Source organism: Balaenoptera musculus, chromosome 9 (assembly GCF_009873245.2).
Source record: "Balaenoptera musculus isolate JJ_BM4_2016_0621 chromosome 9, mBalMus1.pri.v3, whole genome shotgun sequence".
Lineage (NCBI taxonomy): Eukaryota > Metazoa > Chordata > Mammalia > Artiodactyla > Balaenopteridae > Balaenoptera > Balaenoptera musculus.
In genome coordinates, this window is record NC_045793.1 from 42,038,219 (window position 1) to 42,059,819 (window position 21,601).

At 41.2% G+C, this 21,601-nt stretch overlaps 1 protein-coding gene across 6 annotated transcripts in view; it reads left to right on the plus strand.

Moving 5' to 3' along the window:
* Positions 1–21,601, plus strand: part of AOAH (acyloxyacyl hydrolase) — a 177,583-nt gene that overhangs the window by 74,841 nt on the left and 81,141 nt on the right. For all 6 annotated transcript variants that reach the window (XM_036864537.1, XM_036864542.1, XM_036864543.1 and 3 more), the window contains 4 exons: positions 195–265; positions 1,147–1,195; positions 3,782–3,830; positions 5,697–5,791. In XM_036864537.1, the coding sequence (XP_036720432.1) occupies positions 195–265; positions 1,147–1,195; positions 3,782–3,830; positions 5,697–5,791 (264 nt within the window). The remainder of the gene's footprint in view (positions 1–194; positions 266–1,146; positions 1,196–3,781; positions 3,831–5,696; positions 5,792–21,601) is intronic.

Consider the following 21,601-nt stretch of genomic DNA (forward strand, 5'->3'; position numbering starts at 1 on the left):
CCATATTACATTTCGCCTCACACGGGAGGTCTTAGCATATCATCTTAATTTTCTTAGTGATCTCTTGTGTTCCTAGACTGTATTTGGATTTAAAATGGCAGATGTCAGTACCCCTCAGACAGCTCTGATTGGCCTTCTCTGTGGATAACGTCAAAGCAGAACTGACCCTTCCTGTGTGTGCTCTTCAATTTCAGACACTGCGGGGCTCTCACTGGCGAGGGAGAGACTGTAACGACAGCAACAAGATGGCATACCCAGGCAGAAGGTAACGGTCTCTGCTGGTCACTGATGTCGAAAATTACCTTCTGAAAAGGAGGCAGAAGGCATAATTATCTCCCCCAGCCTAGGGGATTCATGCTTACAGAGAGAAGGGACCTCCATCTCCTAATTGAAGTAAAGCTCAATGAAAAAACAGTATTTCTTCATTCATTTGCCCAAAAACTGCTCATCGAGCGTTGCCAAGCACTCTGCATCATGTTGGGTGGTAAACAAATAGAAATAGCCCTCCTCTCGAGGAGTTTACAGTCTAGTGGGAGAAACAAGTGAGTAGACAGGTTATTGTGGACGTTTATCCAGCCTCCTGCACGAGTTCTACAGGCAGCCCTGGGCCCAGAAAGAGTAGCCTCTTCCACAGGGAGGAGGGCGAGGCGGGCAGAGAGTAGAACGCAGGTCACATTTTAGTCCCAGGCTGATGTTCAGTCAATCACATCTCAGACTTCAAACTGGGTACGCCAGCCTTCATCTTAGCTGTGACTACAGTGCTGAAGCATTAACCAGATGTTTGGGACTTTAGAGGCATAACTTTAATGGTGTCACCTGTCTAAATGAAATGGACTGCAGATGTGTTCATTATTCTCATCGGCATCATTCCACAACAATACCGCCCATGAATATAGTCAATTGTGAAAAGACTGCACTTGGTCCACAGTTCCCAGCAAACATCCAAAGCCAAGAGAATGGCAAAGAGGTCAAGTGAGGCTTCTGTGTGCCACAACACACAATGGTGTGTGGCACTTTTCCCTGAAGAAACTGTTGTCTATCAAAGACACTTGGTGTAGCACTCATTCATTCATTCCTTCATTCGTGAAGCTGACATTCAGAGTGATAAATACATGCCGAAGACCAATGTTGATGTTTTCTTCACAGGCCAGACAACTGGGATACACATCAGGATTCAAACTGTAATGGCATTTGGGTAAGCGACTAAATTCAAACTTAACCCTGTTCTCTTGCTTTCCGCCCTCCTTAAAAGCCCATTGCCTGTTTGCTTCAGTCAGACCTAAGGAAGAAGATGGTAGGCTACAGCAACTCTTTTTCTGCTGTTTGGAAGAGAGGCATAGAATCCAATCACATGTGAAGAATGTCCATGATGTAATGAGAGTTGAGGCTGTCTCTGTCACAGCCACTATAAGTCTCACTTAAGCTCGTTCACATCTAATCCCTTTATTCTGTTTGGAACAGTATGAAATTAAATGGAGAGTGGTGTATAGCAAAGTTTTACAGCAACCCAAACAGCTATTAGAGCAAACCGCATGCTGTCACTGTTTCATTGCAGCAATTTTTTTCTATTTCATAAGGCTAGTCAGGCAGAATGGAAGTTACCTGCAGTTACCCCACTACCCACATCCTGAGGCATCTAATGCTGGTGCCCCGGTTCCCTATGAATAATAAATTAGCAGCTTCCAGGTAGAGAAAAGGGAAGGAAAGAGAAAAGCCAAACACTTAATCTTAGCACGGCAATGGCAGCAGACCCAATTTTGTGAGGTCTTGAGCTTACAGGATTTGAGGGGTCCTCATGAAGAAAAAGAATACCAAATACAAATACAAAATCAAGAATAAAAGTATAATTAATTAGAACAATAAAAGAAATCTTAACAAATTCCTGGAGTCTTGGAAATTCAGGTCCCTTTCTTCTGAGATCTCTGTTCCAATTTGCCAGGAGTGCTTATGTAGAAATATTGTTCTGAGTGCAGCCTGGCTCCTCTCCACCTAAAACACTCTATAGCTCCCAGCTGCTCCCAGCACTCACACAGGCAGAGATCATACAAACAAGGAGCCTTGAAGTATAAGATTCCCCAGCTTCAAGATAAGTTGCCTCTGAATGGTTGCCTAATTTGTCTGCTTGGATGAAGAGGAGAAAGTTTCTGTAAATAGTTTCCTCTCTCCAGGACACTGACAGTCCATTTCTTCTGATATATGGAGAGCAAGACAGATTGTATCCTGGTATAGCCCTACCCACCCACCCTATCATCAGTCACACTGCCTTTTCATGAGGAGGGGAAGACATGCCCCCTAGATCTTAAAGTGTCAAGGTGTCAAGACCCCAAGGCAGCTCTTGTTCGATAAAGTCAAGCTGAGTTGTCATGTTGGAGGACATGGGGGGTTATTAGTGTGTGAAGCTGCTGTCTTGGTTCCATGACCCCATCCCTGCCTCTGACATGGGATCCCACCTACATAAGGAAGGCCAATAAGAGACTGTGCTAGACCAGCGGAAATCCACCAGGAGCCCAGGGAGCCAAGACTCAGAGTTTATCATCAGTAATAGGAGAAAGACACATGACCTTCATACCTATCCCTTTCCATGGAGGAAAAATGACTCACAGAATCACAAAATCATAAACTCAGAGAGGGCTTTACAATCACTAAGTCCAACATTTCTCAAACTGTGTCCAAGAACTCCAGTGTTGAGTGGGAGGTTAAGAGGTAAGGAAGGAGGGGCGCTATAGCAAAGTTTGGAAAGTACTGGGTCAAATAAGCCTGAACAGTTTTCTTCACTTCTGAATTTCTCAGCATCTTTAATGTTTTAATGCACGTTGGGAGTCCCCAAGACCAAGACAGTGAACACACTGCTTCCAGTACATCTCTGACCATCAGGTTCTTTCTTCCGAGAATACTGTTAATACCATTAAGATCTAGTGGAATGCCATTGCTCTCCAGACCAGAGTTTGGCAAACAAAAGAAAACAAAAAAAACCAAAAACAAATTATATATATATATATATATTTTTTTAACTTTTTAAAAGTTATCCAGACTCTGCTCGAACCTTCCAAGGACCAGCTGCTCCATTAATGCACAGACTTAGCTTTAAGTGTTAGGAAGTGCCCTCAGCTGGGGTAACTCCGTCCCACTCACAGGCTCAACCTCACTTCTGGGCTTCTCAGTCTCATCATATCAACATTTGGAATAATTCTTTATGGTCTGGGCTGCCTTGTAAATTGTATGATGGTCAGTAGCACCCCTGCCTCTCCCCACTAAATGCCGGTAGCTCCCCCTCCCCCCATTGTAACAACCAAAGATGTCTCCAGGCATTGCCAAATGTCCCTCCGGATGGCTGTGGGGCAGGGGTAGGGGAGGGATGCCTCAAAATCAGCCCTGTTGAGAATCTCTGCTCTAGAAGCATCAACCCTTAGGCACTGGAGGTGTCAGGGCACTTAGAGCTCCAACTCAGAGGCTGCTGAACCCACTCTGCCCCTGTGTCCCGGTCACCGAATGGACCCTCAGTGCTCCCTCCGGGTGATACTACCAGCACTCAGAGCCCTGCCTTGCATCCTTCTGAACAAGATGGTCCAGTCTCCGGATCTCTCCTTATTCCTGCCCCCAGTTCCTTAAAGCCCAATTCACTTACCTAGGATGTTGCTGTGTTGGATTAAGGGCTCAAGAGACTTTAAAGGATTTTATCCACTGATTTGTTTTTGTGCTTTTAAAGCCATTTGGGAAGGATTTCGTGTTTGTGTCTCATAAATTTAAAAGCAAGCTGCTAATTTCATCATTTCTCTTAAAGGGTGTTGATCCAAAAGATGGAATTCCATACGAGAAGAAATTCTGTGAAGGTATGAATTGTAAAAGTCAGTGTACTTATTCCAATAGAAGATTCTTTTCTAGTCTGAGTCAGATTGAAGCAAACAGACCATCCAAGTGAGGAAGTGCCTGATGCTACAACATAATGTTGACCAATTTACATTTATTTTCGTGACAAATTAGAAAATGACATGAAAAAGATTATAGAAAAATGAGGCAGAATCAAGACAAAGCAAAGCTGAATTTGTTTAATTGATTCCTTTTTTGGGGAATTGGAAACTTTAATGATAATATTAGAAAAGGCTGTAAGATAGATAACAGGGTAACTGAAATCCAGCACTTCTCCAAATAAGAAGATAAGTGGAGGTGATAATTTTCAGTCTTCTTGTGTCCTCCTCAATACACTATAATGTCAGACGTCTAGACTTGTACTGACAGAGTCCTTGTGTCAACTGGGCTAAAGACTCATATCTGGGTGACTTGAGGAAGACCTCCAAGCAATAGCCATTGAGAGTTCCCAAAAATACCTGAGGAAAAGCTCTGTATTCTAAATGCCCAATGCCACATACACCTGGGCTACCAGTGTTCTTAGGAGGAACCTATTACCACCCACATAGTACTGAAAACATGGTCCTGGTGATGCCCAAAGAGTCTCAAACAAGACCCTATGGTAGCGTCACTGTTTTATGTTTAGACAATGCTTTCCCCTAACATTTAGAAGCATTTCATTCATTCATTCATTCATTCAACAGATATTTCCTGAACACCTATTCCTATTATGCACCAAGGGCTATACTTGGCTGTGAGTTTTTATGGGCAGATGTGATACAGTCTTTGCCCTCAATCAGCTTAAAGTCTAATTGTCTGTAAGCTATTAGAAGGATAGGATGGAGGTAGAAAGTGTAAGGACCCGACACATAGTAATGCAGTTTAGAAATGCTTGTTGGATGAATAAAGGAATGCATTAACAAATAGACAAATGAATAAGTAAACTCAGATCTAAGTGAAATCCTGGTGTGAGGCTCTGGGTTCACTGTGGGAAGCCTCTTGGATTCCCCAAATCCCAACCCCTCCTCAATGTCCTGGGCCTTCTCAGTCCCCATTTGTGTGGCCAAGTGCTAGCTGTCATAAAGTCCCGAGATAGGGAGCCGCTGGAGTGAGGCTGGGCCATCCTCGGCTTGATTTGGGGCCTTTGGAGGTGGAGGAAGTAGGCTCTCCTCTCTGACTCTGAGAAGCACTGATTGATTCTTTCAGGATCTTAAGGGATTTGGAAGAGTTCGTGCATCACCCATGGATGAATGATTCATGTAGATGGGCCTTAGAATCAGATTAAGTGATTCTTAACCTCCAAACATATAGGGCTGCATAGGGATTTTATCTCTCCATCTCCCCACTAATCAGCCATAATTGTCCATCCAGTGCTTTTGTATATATAGATTAAGGACATTAAAAGACCATAACATCTTTGAAAAAAATCAAAATTGCTCCATGAGATTACTAATTCCTAAAGTGGATATTAACAGAAATGAGTGTGTTTTCCAAGAAAGCAATTTTCAGAACCAAAATTTAGGGCATATTTCTGAGTTCAGATAAAGTTTTGATGCTTTTATTCATCTATCATTCACTCAAGATGTTGCACAGGAGTTTGTTTTATGCTGAGCTAGGAAGGACACCTGCATCTATACAGCTTAGCTGGCAGTTTCAATGGCCTGGAAATCTCATTCAGCTCCCAAATGCTATGCCCCTCACTCTCCAACACTCAAAAAGTGGCAATGCATCACTGTTACGATGCTCTATGCACAGAATACACACCAGGGTATGTGCTCACCTAACTACCCAATCTGGAGGCTCCAAACTACTTGAGTGCATAAATAATGCAAATAAATTGTGCCACCTAGGTTCACAGCCCAGGGGAATCATTTTGCTGGGAGACTCAGCTGGGGCTCATTTTCACATCCCTCCCGATTGGATCACAGCTTCACAGATGTCTTTGGTAAGTAATTTTGGCAGTAATCATGCGGGATGTGCTGGCCTCTGTGTTTGTTTCCCCCTTGCTCTCTATAAATGTGATGCCAGTTCCAAACAGGTGCAGATTTCCCTTCTCAGCACAATCTGCCATCAAAGGCACATCCACAGCCATTTCAGTTCAGTTCAGTTCAAACACTGTGATAAGAACAACAGGTTCATAACAAGAGCTATCTCATCCATTAGAAAAGGAGGATGGTGCCCCTGCCGGATGGAAAGGAAACTTGGGCATAGTGGGGAAGCCCTTGTTGTATGGCCACCTCGGGATGTAGTTCTCTCTTCAACCTCCTATAAAATGAAAACGCTGATCCAGGGAAGTTAAACTGCAAGAATTATACATTCTTCTTTGATCCCTTTTCTCACACTGAAGAAATCAGACACGAACCTGAATACTCTCTTATGGAACCTCTCCCAAGTTCTAAAACTGGGCAAACACAGACCTCCCTTGTAAGGATGAGCAAACAGAGAAGCATTTGAACATAGAAAAAATGTTCATGGTCTCCAAAGAAAAGAACTCTTGAAAAAAGCTTCCTACAGGAAAGTTAATTTTGTAAGAGATTAAATCCAGATTCTCAACAATAGTGTGAGGAGATTATACTCATGAAAAAGGAACAATCTGAGGTTAGGGAAGACTACTTTTAGGTGAAACAATAATGGCCTGATGTAAAAATGCGATGGCCATACTGTCTAGCAAGTTGGACAATGTAAAAAACAGGGTGAGAAAACCAGTCAGCCAAATTCTGGAACTTACATAAGAGACATATAGGATAGGTCCTGGAGATTGAATAGGAAACCCCGGGGAAGAGAACACATCAGACAGAGAGGAAGTGGTGACCAAATAAACAACAAAAGATAATTTTCTTGAGTTGAAGAAATCCTTGACTTTAATCCAAAACCCCACTGAACTCCAGAGAATATAAAAGAGACTCTACTCATCATGTCTTGCTTTTCCATTATATTCCAAATATAAAGAAAAATCTTGCAATCATTCAGCCCAACAAACAACCAGGACACATACTAGGAGGAAAAATCCTTTTGACATCAGACTTATCTTTCAATAATAAATTTCAGAAAATAGCGGAACAGCCTCTACAACATTTTGAAGATAGTGTGTCAAAAATGCTCCAGCTGCCAAGATACGGTTCCTACATGAAGGCCACAACATATTTTCAGTCATTCAAATATTCAGAAAATATAACAGATTTATGCTTCCCTGAAAAAGATTATTTTAAGAATTATTCCAATCTCTCTGAGCATGGTATTATAAAAGCAAGGCCAAAAAAAAACTATTACTAGATTTAATTACATGAAATCTTCAAATGTATACAATGTCCAAAAATTCATAAAATTAAAAGACAAATGAAAAACTAGAGCAATATTTATAACATATAAGACAAGATTTAAATTCTCTAATAACAAAGAGTTCCTGCATATCAATAAGGAAAAAGCAATTTAATTTTTTAATGATCAAGAACATGACCAATAGGGGCTTCCCTGGTGGCGCAGTGGTTGAGAATCTGCCTGCCGATGCAGGGGACACGGGTTCGAGCCCTGGTCTGGGAAGATCCCACATACCGCGGAGTGACTAGGCCCGTGAGCCACAATTGCTGAGCCTCCGCGTCTGGAGCCTGTGCTCCGCAACAAGAGAGGCCGTGACAGTGAGAGGCCTGTGCACCGCGATGAAGAGTGACCCCCGCTTGCCGCAACTAGAGAAAGCCCTCACGCAGAAACAAAGACCCAACACAGCCATAAATAAATAAATAAATAAATAAATAAATAAATAAATAAAAAAGAACATGACCAATAAATATAAAAGTTTCATCTTCAGTAGTAATCAAAGAAAAACAAATTAAAACAACAATGAGGTATCATCTCTCATCTGTCAAATAAGCAAAGGTTAAAAAGTGATAAAGGCCTACTTTTAGCAAGAATATGGTGAAAGGGACATGTTCCTTCACCACTAATGAGAGTTTAAGTTGCTAGAACTTCTCTGGCAGGCAACTTGACAATATGTATAAAGTGACGTTATAGCGTTTGTGATTTTAACAAGTAATTCTGCTTCTGAAAATTTCTCTTTAAAACTAAGCAGTCATTTGCTCAAGAATCTACGTACATGAGTATTCATCAAAGAGTTATTTATAAGAGCAAAAATGAAAAAAGAAATTTAAAAAAAAAGGGGATTGGGGTGGAGTCAAGATGGCATACTAGGAGGATGCGGAATTTGCGTCTTCTCACAACTACGGCACCTACCAGGCACCGGTGGGGAACCACAGACACCTAAGGGGTTAGGAGGAACCCCCAGCAACCAGTGATCTCTCCTTTTGGCTTGTTGCCCCCCCCCCTTTTTTTTTCTTTTTTCTGCTTTGGTTTTATTTTACCTTGTTGCAGTTGTTTCAATTATAGTTTTATTTTTCCTAATATATTTTTTATCTTTCTAATTTTATTTTGTTTGTTATTCTTTGATATTATACTGCTCCTTTCTTCCTTTTTTTTTTTTTACCATGCCACAAAGCTTGCGGGATCTTGGTTCCCAGGCCAGAGGCTGGGCCGGAGCTCCTGTGTTGGGAGCTCCAAGTCCAAACCGCTGGACTAACAGAGAACCTCAGACTCCAGGGAATATCAACTGGAGTGAGGCCTCCCAGAGGTCCTCATCTCAGCGCCAAGACCCAGCTCTATCTAACTGCCTGCAAACTCCAATGCTGGACGTCTCAGGCCAAACAACCAGTAATACAGGAATACAGCACCACCAAAAAAAAAAAAAAAAAAAGAAAAGAAAAGAAAGAAATGACAAAAAAATATGTTACAGATGAAAGAGCAAGGTAAAAACCTACAAGACCAAATAAATGAAGACAAAATAGGCAAGCTACCTGAAAAAGAATTCAGAGTAATGATAGTAAACATGATCCAAAATCTCAGAAACAGAATGGAGAAGATACAAGAAACATTTAACAAGGATATAGAAGAACTAAAGAGCAAACAAACAATGATGAACAACAAAATTACTGAAATTAAAAATACTCTAGAAGGAATCAATAACAGAATAACTGAGGCAGAAGAAAAGTGAGCTGGAAGATAAAATGGTGGAAATAACTGCCAGGGAGCCAAATAAAGAAAAAAGAATGAAAATAATTGAGGACAGTCTCAGAGACCTCTGGGGCAACATTAAACACACCAACATTTGAATTATAGGGGTCCCAGAAGAAGAAGAGAGAAAGAAAGGGTCTGAGAAAATATTTGAAGAGATTATAGTAGAAAACTTCCCTAACATGGGAAAGGAAATAGTCAATCAAGTCCAGGAAGCACAGAGAGTACCATACAGGATGAACCCAAAGAGAAACACGCCGAAACACATATTAATCAAACTATCAAAAATTAAATACACAGAAAAAATATTAAAAGCAGCAAGGGAAAAGCAACAAATAACGTACAAGGGAATCCCCATAAGGTTAACAGCTGATTTTTCAGCAGAAACTCTGCAAGCCAGAAAGGAGTGGCAGGACATATTTAAAGTGATGAAAGGGAAAATCCTACAACCAAGGTTACTCTACCCAGCAAGGATCTCATTCAGATTCGACGGAGAAATTAAAACCTTTCCAGACAAGCAAAAGCTAAGAGAATTCAGCACCACCAAACCAGCTTTATAACAAAATGCTAAAGGAACATCTCTAGGCAGGAAACACAAGAGAAGGAAAAGACCTACAATAACAAACCTAAAACAATTAAGAAAATGGTAATAGGAACATACATATTGATAATTACCTAAAATGTAAATGGATTAAATGCTCCAATCAAAAGACATAGACTGGCTGAATGGATACAAAGAAGACCTGTATATATGCTGTCTACAAGAGACCCACTTCAGACCTAGGGACACATACAGACTGAAAGTGAGGGGATGGAAAAAGATATTGCATGCAAATGGAAATCAGAAGAAAGCTGGAGTGGCAATTCTCATATCAGACAAAATAGACTTTAAAATAAAGACTATTACAAGAGACAAAGAAGGACGCTACATAATGATCAAGGGATCAATCGAAGAAGAAGTTATAACAACTGTAAATATTTATGCACCCAACACAGGAGCACCTCAATACATAAGGCAAATGCTAACAGCCATAAAAGGGGAAATCAACACTAACACAATAATAGTAGGGGACTTTAACACCCCACTGTCACCAATGGACAGATCATCCAAAATGAAAATAAATAAGGAAACACAAGCTTTAAATGATACATTAAACAAGATGGACTTAATTGATATTTATAGGACATTCCATCCAAAACAACAGAATACACTTCTCAAGTGCTCATGGAATATTCTCCAGGCTAGATCATATCCTGGGTCACAAATCAAGCCTTGGTAAATTTAAGAAAATTGAAATCATACCAAGTATCTTTTCCAACCACAATACTATGAGACTAGATATCAACAGCACATTAAAAGGATCATACACTATGATCAAGTGGTGTTTATCCCAGGAATGCAAGGATTCTTCAATATGTGCAAATCAATGTGATAAACCATATTAACAAACTGAAGGGGAAAAACCATATGATCATCTCAATAGATGCTGAAAAAGCTTTTGACAAAATTCAGCACCCATTTATGATAAAAACTCTCCAGAAAGTAGGCATAGAGAGAACTACCTCAACATAGTAAAGGCCGTATATGACAAACCCACAGCCAACATCTTTCTCAATGGTGAGAAACTGAAACTATTTCCTCTAAGATCAGGAATGAGACAAGGTTGCCTACTCTCACCAATATTATTCAACATAGTTTTGGAAGTTTTAGCCACAGCAATCAGAGAAGAAAAAGAAATAAAAGGAATCCAAATCCAAAAAGAAAAAGGAAAGCTGTCACTGGTTGCAAATGACATGATACTATACATAGAGAATCCTAAAGATGCTACCAGAGAACTACTAGAGCTAATCAATGAATTTGGTAATGTAGCAGGATATAAAATTAATGCACAGAAATCTCTTTCATTCCTATACACTAATGATGAAAAATCTGAGAGAGAAATTAAGGAAACACTCCCACTTACGACTGCAACAAAAAGAATAAAATACCTGGGAATAAACCTACCTAAGGAGACAAAAGACCTGTATGCAGAAAACTATAAGATATTGATGAAAGAAATTAAAGATGATACAAACAGATGGAGAGATATACTATGTTCTTGGATTGGAAGAATCAACATTGTGAAAATGACTATACTGCCCAAAGGAATCTACAGGTTCAATGCAATCCCTATCAAACTATCAATGGCATTTCTCCCAGAAGTAGAACAAAAAATTGCACAATTTGTATGGAAACACAAAACACCCCGAATAGCCAAAACAATCTTGAGAAAGAAAAATGGAGCTGGAGGAATCAGGCTCCTGGACTTCAGAGTATACTACAAAGCTACAGTAATCAAGACAGTATGGTACTGTCAGAAAAACAGAAATATAGATGAATGGAACAGGATAGAAAGCCCAGAGATAAACCCACACACATATGGTCACCTTATCTTTGATAAAGGAGGCAAGAGTATACAATGGAGAAAAGACGGCCTCTTCAATAAGTGGTGCTGGGAAAACTGGAGAGCTACATGTAAAAGAATGAAATTAGAACACTTCCTAACACCATACAAAAAAATAAACTCAAAGTGGATTAAAGACCTAAATGTAAGGCCAGACACTCTAAAACTCTTAGAGGAAAACATAGGCAGAACACTCTTTGACATAAATCACAGCAAGATCCTTTTTGACCCACCTCCTAGAGTACTGGAAATAAAAATAAACAAATGGGACCTAATGAAACTTAAAAGCTTTTGCACAGCAATGGAAACCATAAACAAGACGAAAAGACAACCTTCAGAGTGGGAGAAAATATTTGCAAATGAAGTAACTGACAAAGGATTAATCTCCAAAATATACAAGTAGCTCATGCAGCTCAATATCCAAAAAACAAACAACCCAATCCAAAAACGGGCAGAAGAGCTAAATAGACATTTCTCCAAAAAAGATATACAAATTGCCAATGAACACATGAAAAGATGCTCAACATCACTAATCATTAGAGAAATACAAATCAAAACTACAATGAGGTATCACCTCACACAGGTCAGAATGGCCATCATCAAAAAATCTACAAACAATAAATGCTAGAGAGGGTGTGGAGAAAAGGGAACCCTCTTGCACTGTTGATTGGAATGTAAATTGATCCATCCACTATGGAGAACAGTATAGAGCTTCCTTTAAAAGCCAAAGATAGAACTACCATATGACCCAGCAATCCCACTACTGGACATATACCCTGAGAAAACCATAATTCAAAAAGAGTCATGTACCACAATGTTCACTGCAGCACTATTTACAATGGCCAGGACATGGAAACAACCTAAGCGTCCGTCGACAGATGAAAGGATAAAGAAGATGTGGCACGTATATACAAAGGAATGTTACCCAGCCATAAAACGAAATGAAATTGAGTTATTTGTAGTGAGGTGGATGGACCTAGAGTCTGTCATACAGAGTGAAGTAAGTCAGAAAGAGAAAAACAAATACCATATGCTAACACATATATATGGAATCAAAAAAAAAAGTGGTTCTGATGAACCTAGGGGCAGGACAGGAATAAAGATGCAGACGTAGAGAATGGAGTTGAGGACATGGGGAGGGGGAAGGGTTAGCTGGGACAAAGTGAGAGAGTAGCGTTGACATATATACACTACCAAATGTAAAATAGATAGCTAGTGGGAAGCAGCTGCATGGCAGAGGGAGATCAGCTCGCTGTTCTGCGACCACCTAGAGGGGTGGGATAAGGAGGGTGGGAGGGAGACGCAAGAGGGAGAGGATATGGGGATATACGTATGCATATAGCTGATTCACTTTGTTATACAGCCGAAACTAACACAATACTGTAAAGCAGTTATACTCCAATAAAGATGTTTAAAAAAATAGGGGTTTAGATATTTAAAAATATACTGTATCCACAAAGTGAAATATTATGCAACTGTTAATACACATATTATAGACACATTTCTTAGCAAGAAAATATGTTTATGGTAATTTGTTAGGTGGCAAAACCAGGTTACAAGATAGTAATATATGGGCCAGTTTTTATGAACATATGTGTGTTCATGTGTACAGACAAAGAAAATAATTTGAAGGTTGTAGATCAGTATGTTAACTTTGGACTCTAGAATTCTGGATAACATTTTTTCTAATTTTTCTTCAATGAATTTTTGTTATGTATGTACCAAACATTTGAGGGATTGTTTTGTCTGGTTTTTAAGCAAATAGCTAAGGAAACCAGCTAAAGAATACTAAAGCATTACTTTTTTAATCTTCATAAAAGCCCTCTGGGGTAGGTGTTATTACAACATAGCCTCACTTTCCAGACACGTACTCAGAAATGTTGAGTAGATAGCCTAAGGTCACACAGCTAAGAGGTGCAGAACCACTTCCTGTCAGTATCATCTTGAACAAACCACCTAACCAGAAACTCTGTAGATGATGAAGGAAGGCCATGTGCTTCAGTGAGCTAGGGTCTGTGAAAATGCTTTGGAAACTGTATGTTGGATTCAAACCAGACAAAAGTAGATTACACACAGCTCACGTAGTGCAGTGGTGGTAGCTAACCAGGCTGGTCGATGTCCTCATGCCTGACCTTCCTATTCCGCACCTGGCCTCTGGAGGTGGAGGTGAGGGGTGCCTCTCGCTTTAGGGTTCCCTTGGGGAGGACAGCCTCTCACTGGAGCTGGCAGCTCTCTCTGCAGTGTGCTAAGTCTCTGAGGAAGAGAAAGACCCATTGAGAAGACGCTTTAAAGAAATCATTCCCACAAGCCCAGTAGCCAGCCCCATCCTGGAATCCAGACAATTGGAATTTGGATTGTAGCAATTTTTTATTTGCTATTTGCAACAACAAATGAATTGAAATAACTGCAGATCAGCAGTTGTTGGTTTGGGTTTGGGTTATTTCCCACCCCACACCCATCCCTTTTTGGCAGTAAATTAGTAGTTCTGAAAAATGACTATGAGAATGGCAATGAGGAACCCATATTGGGCATAATGGTAATTGGGATTCATTAGTTTCATCGATATGTCAGTAATGCTATTGATGGTAGAGACAACGCTACAGTTTTAGTGTTAGTTTGTCATCTATTTCAAGCCTTTGATGTTCTAGGATTCTTAAAATATCTCTCCAGGTTAACATTCCTCTCCAAGCTAAAAGTTAGCCTGGGCACTCCCAGCCTGGGCCACTTCTGTGGGATACCATTTGATAAGAATGAAAGATGGGACAAGAAGAATAAAAGACAGAGATTTTGCTCAGAAAGTTGATGTTGAAAATGAAGATTTATCACTGAGTTATTGTCAAAATAATGCTGTATACACCACCCAAATCTCAATGACTTAAAACAATCGTCATTTCTTCTCACTCACAAAGCTGTGCTAGGCTGGGCTCTGTTGGTCTTTGCTCCAAGCTGAAGTTTGGGTCCGGATCTGCTCCACGTGTCTCTCATTTTTCCTTGGTTGGGCAATCTATCCAGAGCATGCACTTTTCATGATAATGTCAGAAGTGCAAGAGGGCAAGGCCCTCACACAAACATATTTGCTGCATCATGTCCGCCATCAACCCATAAGCAAAGCAACTCACATGGCCAAGACCAATAGGGAAGGAAGTAATCTGCCCAAAGTGAAAGAGGGAAGAGAGGGAATGTTTGCTCTGTTGCTTTTATGTAATCAGATATGTTAAATATTCAGTGGAGAAAAATAAGCAAATACAGAAATTATGAAGAAATTATTAAAATTTCCCTCATGCTACCACCCAGAGAGAATCATTTTAACATTTTGGAGTATCAGATTTGTTTTGAAATATTCTTTTAATATTCTTCTTATTGGGGAAAAAAGAAGATATAAAGTCAACATTAGAACCAATTATGAGAATACTAAAAAAAATTACCCCCACTATCTTAAACTTTTCTCTTCACCAGTACTCTACCCTCACTACGCATACACACACACACGCACACACACTATGTAGTCACAAGAATAGCAAGTAAGCAATCGGCAATGCTCCTTTTTTTAAAAATTAGTACTAATCATAATCATTTTTCCACATTGCTACTTAGTCTTTTTGCTCATTATATCTGTCAGTGTTACATACTATCCTTTTCAGTGTACAAGCCATAATCCACGACTGGATATTAAGCCGATTCATGGTTTCATTTTCTGGCCAGTATAGATCATACTCCTTTTTTTTTTACTTACTATTTTTTATTGAAGTAACATCAGTTTATAACATTATATATGCTTCATATGTACAACATTATATTACAACTTCTGTATACACTACAGCGTGTTCACCACCAAAAATATAGTTTCTATCCATCATCATACAGTTGAACCCCTTTACCCAGTGCCCAGCGGCAGGTGCATGGATAAAGAAGATGTGGCACATATATACAGTGAAATATTACTCAGCCATAAAAAGAAACGAAATTGAGTTATTTGTAGTGAGGTGGATGGACCTAGAGTCTGTCATACAGAGTGAAGTAAGTCAGAAAGAGAAAAACAAATACCATATGCTAACACATATATATGGAATCTAAAAAAAAAAAAAGGTTCTGATGAACCTAAGGGCAGGTCAGGAATAAAGACGCAGGCGTAGAGAATGGACTTGAAGACACGGAGATGGGGGAGGGTAAGCTGGGACGAAGCGAGAGAGTAGCATTGACATATATACACTACCAAATGTAAAATAGATAGCTAGTGGGAAGCAGCCGCATAGCACAGGGAGATCAGCTCGGTGCTCTGTGACCACCTAGAGGGGTGGGATAGGGAGGGTAGGAAGGAGATGCAAGAGGGAGGGGATATAAGGATATATGTATACGTATAGCTGATTCACTTTGTTATACAGCAGAAACTAATACAACATTGTAAAGCAATCATACTCCAATAAAGATGTTAAAAAAAAAAAAGAAATGGAAACATAGAGAACTTAAGGATCCTGCCTGAGATCAATCAGATAATAAAGATCAAAACCATGATTAGGAAAAAAAAAAGAAGAAGATGTGGTATATATATACAATGGAATACTACCCAGCCATAAAAATAAAAAGATGAAATCTTGCCATTAGCCACAACATGGATGGACCTTGAGGGTATTAGGCTAAGTGAAATAAGTCAGATGGAAAAAAACAAATACCGTATGATTTCACTCATATATGGAATACTTTTTAAATGCTCCTTTTTAAAAAAGACTTCCAGTTTTTAAAACTTATTATCTATGGAGTCTCTTCATTTGCACAGAGAATCAGGTTAGGTATAAGTACCATGCCTAGCAGACATCCATGATGTATGTTGAGCTCAGACGTCTCCTGTTTTGGTTGTTTGGCTTTTAATGTTTGTAAGCAAAATATCACTAAATCCTAACCCAGGACCTACCACGTGCCAAACCCTGTGATAGGAGCTAATGACACAGAGGTGAAGAGGATGGAAAGAGCCCAGGTCCTCAGAGAGTTTCAGGCCTTGTGGGGAAATGCAAATAAGCAAATAGGCAATTCCAGAGTGTGAGCTGCTGTGATGCACACGTGCTTCCCAAACTGGGAAGAAGAAGGCACGGGAGGCATCCGTCCCAGCAGACCTAGGAAGGAGTGTCTTAGGGGCTGAAAGAGCACGCGCAAAGGCTCACAAGTAAGAGGGTGCAGAGTTATGAGAAGTTTGGTGGGGCTGAACTGACATTGATCCAGCACAAGGTCTGAATGTAAGAGAAGAGCCTAGGAAGGTGCATAGGAGCTGATCTCAAAGGACCTCAAAGCCACATAAGGAACTCAGAGTTTATCCTGAAGGCAATAGGAAGCCGTCAAAGGGGTTTAAACTAAGAAATAGCAGCAGTCTGACTTGAATTTCAGAAAAATCACTCCAGTTTCAATGGGCAGGATGGATTACATGGGTGGGGGGCGTGGGGGAGGAAGGGGGAGCAGGCAAGAAACTCAGCTAGGAGTTTGTTATTATTCTAGTAAAAGTGTCCTAAGCTAGAAGAGTACATTGGGAAGAAAAGAAATGGACAAACTCAGAAGTTATCTAGAATCAACCATGGATATGTAGTTTTCTCACACCCTGCCTGCTCTGTGGACTTTACATCCAGTTTCTGAATAGACCACCCTCCTCCAGCCAGATATCTCAGGCTGCGGTTAACCCAGGGCTCTTCCTAGCATCCTTGCATCTGGGGAGGCTGCCTGGACTTCATCTCCCCAGTGCATATCTTCCCTGCAGGATCTAAGCCAGGCTTTGGAGACTCTACTGGAAGAGTCTGCCCTCCTACAAAACTTCTGGTACTTCTGGGTCCTCTGCACCAAACTCCCCTAACCCTAGCAGTTGTGGTGGACTTATAATTTATTGCCCAAACTTGAGAGAAGAGGGATCATTACTGTTAATTATGTGAGGACAATAGGCATTAACCCAGACCGGCCCGGACATATTGGGATATACAGCCACCCTACTGATGGCACAGAAGCCATTTGTGAAACTGACACCATGAGCCCAGAGGGGAATTTCAAGCCCCTAAATTATCTCTGTATAAAATAATCTTGGACTTTGAATCAGACATACCTGTGCTCAAATCCTGGCTTAGCCACTTACCTTTACTTATTTTCTCTGAGCTTTAATTTCCTTGTGTATAAAATATAAATAATGATAGATATTTCATTAGAAATTTGGGATGATTTTGTAACAGATGTTAAAAACTGGACTATTTATTTCTACCTAACTTTCAAGTGAGACCCTAAGACAATGTGGGCCAACTAGTCCCACCTTCCACAGTCAAATATTAGAAGGACTTCAGCAGGACCTGCAGAAGAAGGGAGTGAAAACCATTTCTGCAACCTGTAGCTTGAGGCTGGGAATCGCTAGTGGCAGTATGGCAGTGGGGCTCCGCTGTCCCCATGGGGGAAGGGCAGGATGCTTTCCCTCACTGTAGGAGGCCACTAAGAGACTTGGACAGGTGTCCTCGGAGACTGGGGTCAAAAAAGCTGGAGTCTGACACTCCTGTGAGTAATGTAAGGGTTGTGACTGAGTCATCAGGACAGAAAGAGTGTGTGTCCAGGGGCAAGGATATGGACCCCAGGAAGGGAGAGCCAACCTGGGCCATTGAAAATCCTGGAGAGGATTGCCTGGATTTGACCTCAATGTGGGGATTAAACTCCAGATGACCAGGGGCTGGAGCATGAAACTTAAGTGACTAGTGAGGGTGAAGGGAATGTACCAACTCCACAATGGGATTTATTAATTCATTAGAAAATAACAATAAGAAACACATTAACATAAATAACATATTTTTATAACAACTTTATTTTCTGAAACAAAAAAAGTATAGGCTAAAATAATAGCATTCTTTTCTACTTTTGTGAATCTCCTTGATATCTGGATAGAAGACAGCTAAATTCCCCTATCTGCTTCTGCCTTCAATCTACTTCTGTATCCATGTATGTGGCCTCTTGAAAACTCCATTGTACCCTTATGAGTGAATTAAAATAAAAAAGATAAATCAAGTCTTAGTATTATGATGATAGTAGTGATCTCATGAACACTCTCTGAGGGTCTCAAAGATCCTCAGGGGTCCCCAGACTTTGAGAACCACTGTCACAGCGTTTTCCCACTGCCTCCAATGTCCAAACTTTGAGGATTTACAAAAGAAAGATGTGGTTGTGGGGTACTGCAGTGTAGTTTTCAAAATTCTTCACATGTCAGGGAAGAGCTTGCACTCTAAGACAGACCGCTGCAGGGCAAAATGGGGAAGCCATCAGCATGGTGTAGGCTAGTCCCTCAACCAAAGTACTTCTGCAGCACATTGGAACGTGTGAGGTTCCCCAAGAGAGCATCTCTGCCCATCAGACTCTCCTCAGTCCTCACTCTGCCCACAGGTTCCCCTATTTGAGAGCCTTTTAGTGATGTCACTGCAAAGAGAGAAAGCCTCCAATATTTTGGCTAATTCAGCATGTGGAACCCTTTTAAACTGGGTTTCTTGTCACTGTCAGAGTCACCATTTATGAGGGGTCAGTCAGGAAAATGAAAGCATTCCAACAGAGGGGATTTAATATAGGGGATTGGCTACCCTGGTAGATTTAATACAGGGAACTGATTACACAGGTATTAGAACAAAAAGGGAGATGCTGAAGTTATCAGAGATTAATCATTGCAAAAAGCAGCTGCTGACTGCAGGGCTAAGGAACAACAAGGAGGAAGAGGTATTACCAGAAGCTAGAGGGGGGGGTGCAGCTGGTGTTTGGACTACTGCACAGCCTGTACTCTGACTGCCGAGGGCACACAAACCAGCTGCTACAGAACCACTGAGGAGTGTGGAGAGGAGCTGGAAGTAGCACAGAAGGCTGGAGGCTGGAAGCTGCTGGGGGATGCCGACCTCAACTAGACACCAGAAGATAGTTCCTCCTCTCCTTCTCTCACCCCCACTTGCCCATCTCCCACCTGCACCTCTCACTGGCAGGGAGACTCAGAGGAATCTGGGAAGTGTAGTTTGCAGTGTCCAACTCCATAGCACAGAGCAGAGATTAGAGGGGTGGGCTTGGAGCCCAGAGGCCGTTGGTGTTTACCCAGCACATGCCGCTCAAACCCTTTCAGATCAAGTCTGGAATCAGTTCCAGCCAGCACTGGGCACCAGAAAGCAAAGATGTCCAAGGGCATTGAAGTGCAGCAGAAATCTTATGTGTTGGCTCAAGGCTGGGTGACTGAAGGGAAACAGCTGTCAGAGGCCAGTGCTGATTACTCAACCTCATGGGCCCTGTAGAATCAGAGGCCTGGTTGGTGGTCAGCATGGCCTCAACCCAGTAAAGCCTTGTTTCTTTAGGTCCTTATTAACCTGGGACCTGCCTCACCCAGGGAGCACGCACACTGGTTGCTATTCACTTAATGCCAGATCATCCCCTCCTAAAATGCCTTTAGGAATCCTTCCCAAAATGACAGAAGAGGGCAACAGCCAGAAGCTGTCTTTTAAAATGAAGCTGTGTGACCTTTCTCCAACCTGTTCAGCAGAAAGAGGTTCTGAATTTGGATTCTGTACCACTGACTGTGAAACTTGAAAGAACCTGCTGACCCCTAACCCCACCCTATAATCCCTCCACGATCTCGTGTTCCAGGAGGAATAGTAATGGGACCACCTCTTCCAAAGTGAACATTTGGCTGGGTGGTCTTTCTCAGGGTCTGACCATCACGATGCGTATTATCAACCAAGACCCCTCAGGAACCCCCAGCGTGTTTGGTGCCATTCCTTTGCTGCACCAAGTAGTAAATCATATTCTGGGAAGAGCAGTAAGTGCTGTAGAAAAACAAGTATTCATTGTTCATAATAGGCCATTCTGCCCTTTATGAGACTAGTCAACATGTCTTTGCTTTTGTCTCCCTATAAGGCAGAAAACACTCCTGCAGATACATCACCCCATCCCAACTGTGCCCATCGAAAAGGAATTCACAGTCTTGAGTATCTTTCCTGCACCAGCCTCCCTACCCTCCTGCTTATGCCATCCTCTAGTTAAAGCATTGCGGCACCCGAGAGGCCTGTTTACAGCTAATTAGATTAGGAGTGTGTTCATCTGGAAAGATATCTGTAGTTCAATAAAGAGAGTGTGAAGAATCACCCTCCTGGTTCCACAGAAACTAAGGGTTCTGAGCCTCTCTCTGCCCTCTTCCTCCTTAAAAACACCTTAGCATCTCTCCAAGATGTCCTTAGCAGTCAGGTTCAAAATGAGCTTCCCATATCACACAGAAGACCTCAACTTAGAAAGGTTTCAACAAAAAACAAAGGGCAAATCTGAAAACACTTTCATGCTGTCTTATTTTTTTTTCTTTCAAAGGAAAAACAATGACTGCTTGAGTTGTTTTGTTGCAGAAGAAGGGGAGGTAGAGAGATCATCAAGGCCAGCAGTAGATGCTGCCCTCCTGCCTCTTCCCCATCTGCTTGAAAATTACTTCCAAAATATTAAATGCTGCATTTCACTGAACCAGAATTGCATGTCGAGTTGTGGGGAGGCGGACAGGAAGGAAGGAGAAGTGATTCTGAAATACAATTTCCCAAATGTTTATTTTGCTAGCAAAGGCTGTTGCCTGTACTATTATAAAATCTTAGCACGACCCCTGGCAAGCTGTTGTCTGTAGGGTAAGTAGGCACAGATTGAATTTTGCGCTGTGTCAAGGGCAAAATGTATCCTTAATCTGGCTGCAGAAAATGCATATTCACCTGAGAGCAAAGCGGCTCCTATCTTTCAAGCCCCTATGCATTTTTTTCCTCTCTTTGAGATGATTTTGTAAATCAGCCTAGGCTACTCTTTATTAGCCCACAGGTGACACAGGCAGTATCTGAGCTCTCACTCTGCCTCTCACTAACCCGCCCTGCCTCCGCTCTCTGGATTTAGCAGTGAGGATAAAGCTTCCATTAAGCATAAAGGCTGATTTTCATGGTGCATAATAAAATATGGAAATTCTATCTCTGCTAACGTCATGTCAACTCCAGAAATATTAAGAGTTAGAGTATTTTTTATTATTTTTTCCGATGAGGAAAAGCTGTTGTTTAGTAAAACTGGACAAAATTACATTTTCTGCTCCTCAGACACCTTTCAGGCTGGCAGATTAAAGATGTTAGACAATGAAGAGAGAAGCCCCAATCCTAGTTATTTCTCATTTATTCTGTCAGAAAAAGAGAGTTTTGTGCCCCATGGTGAATCCTTTTCTCCAACAGCAATCAGGCCACAAGAGACAGAATGTTCTTGTGTTCCCT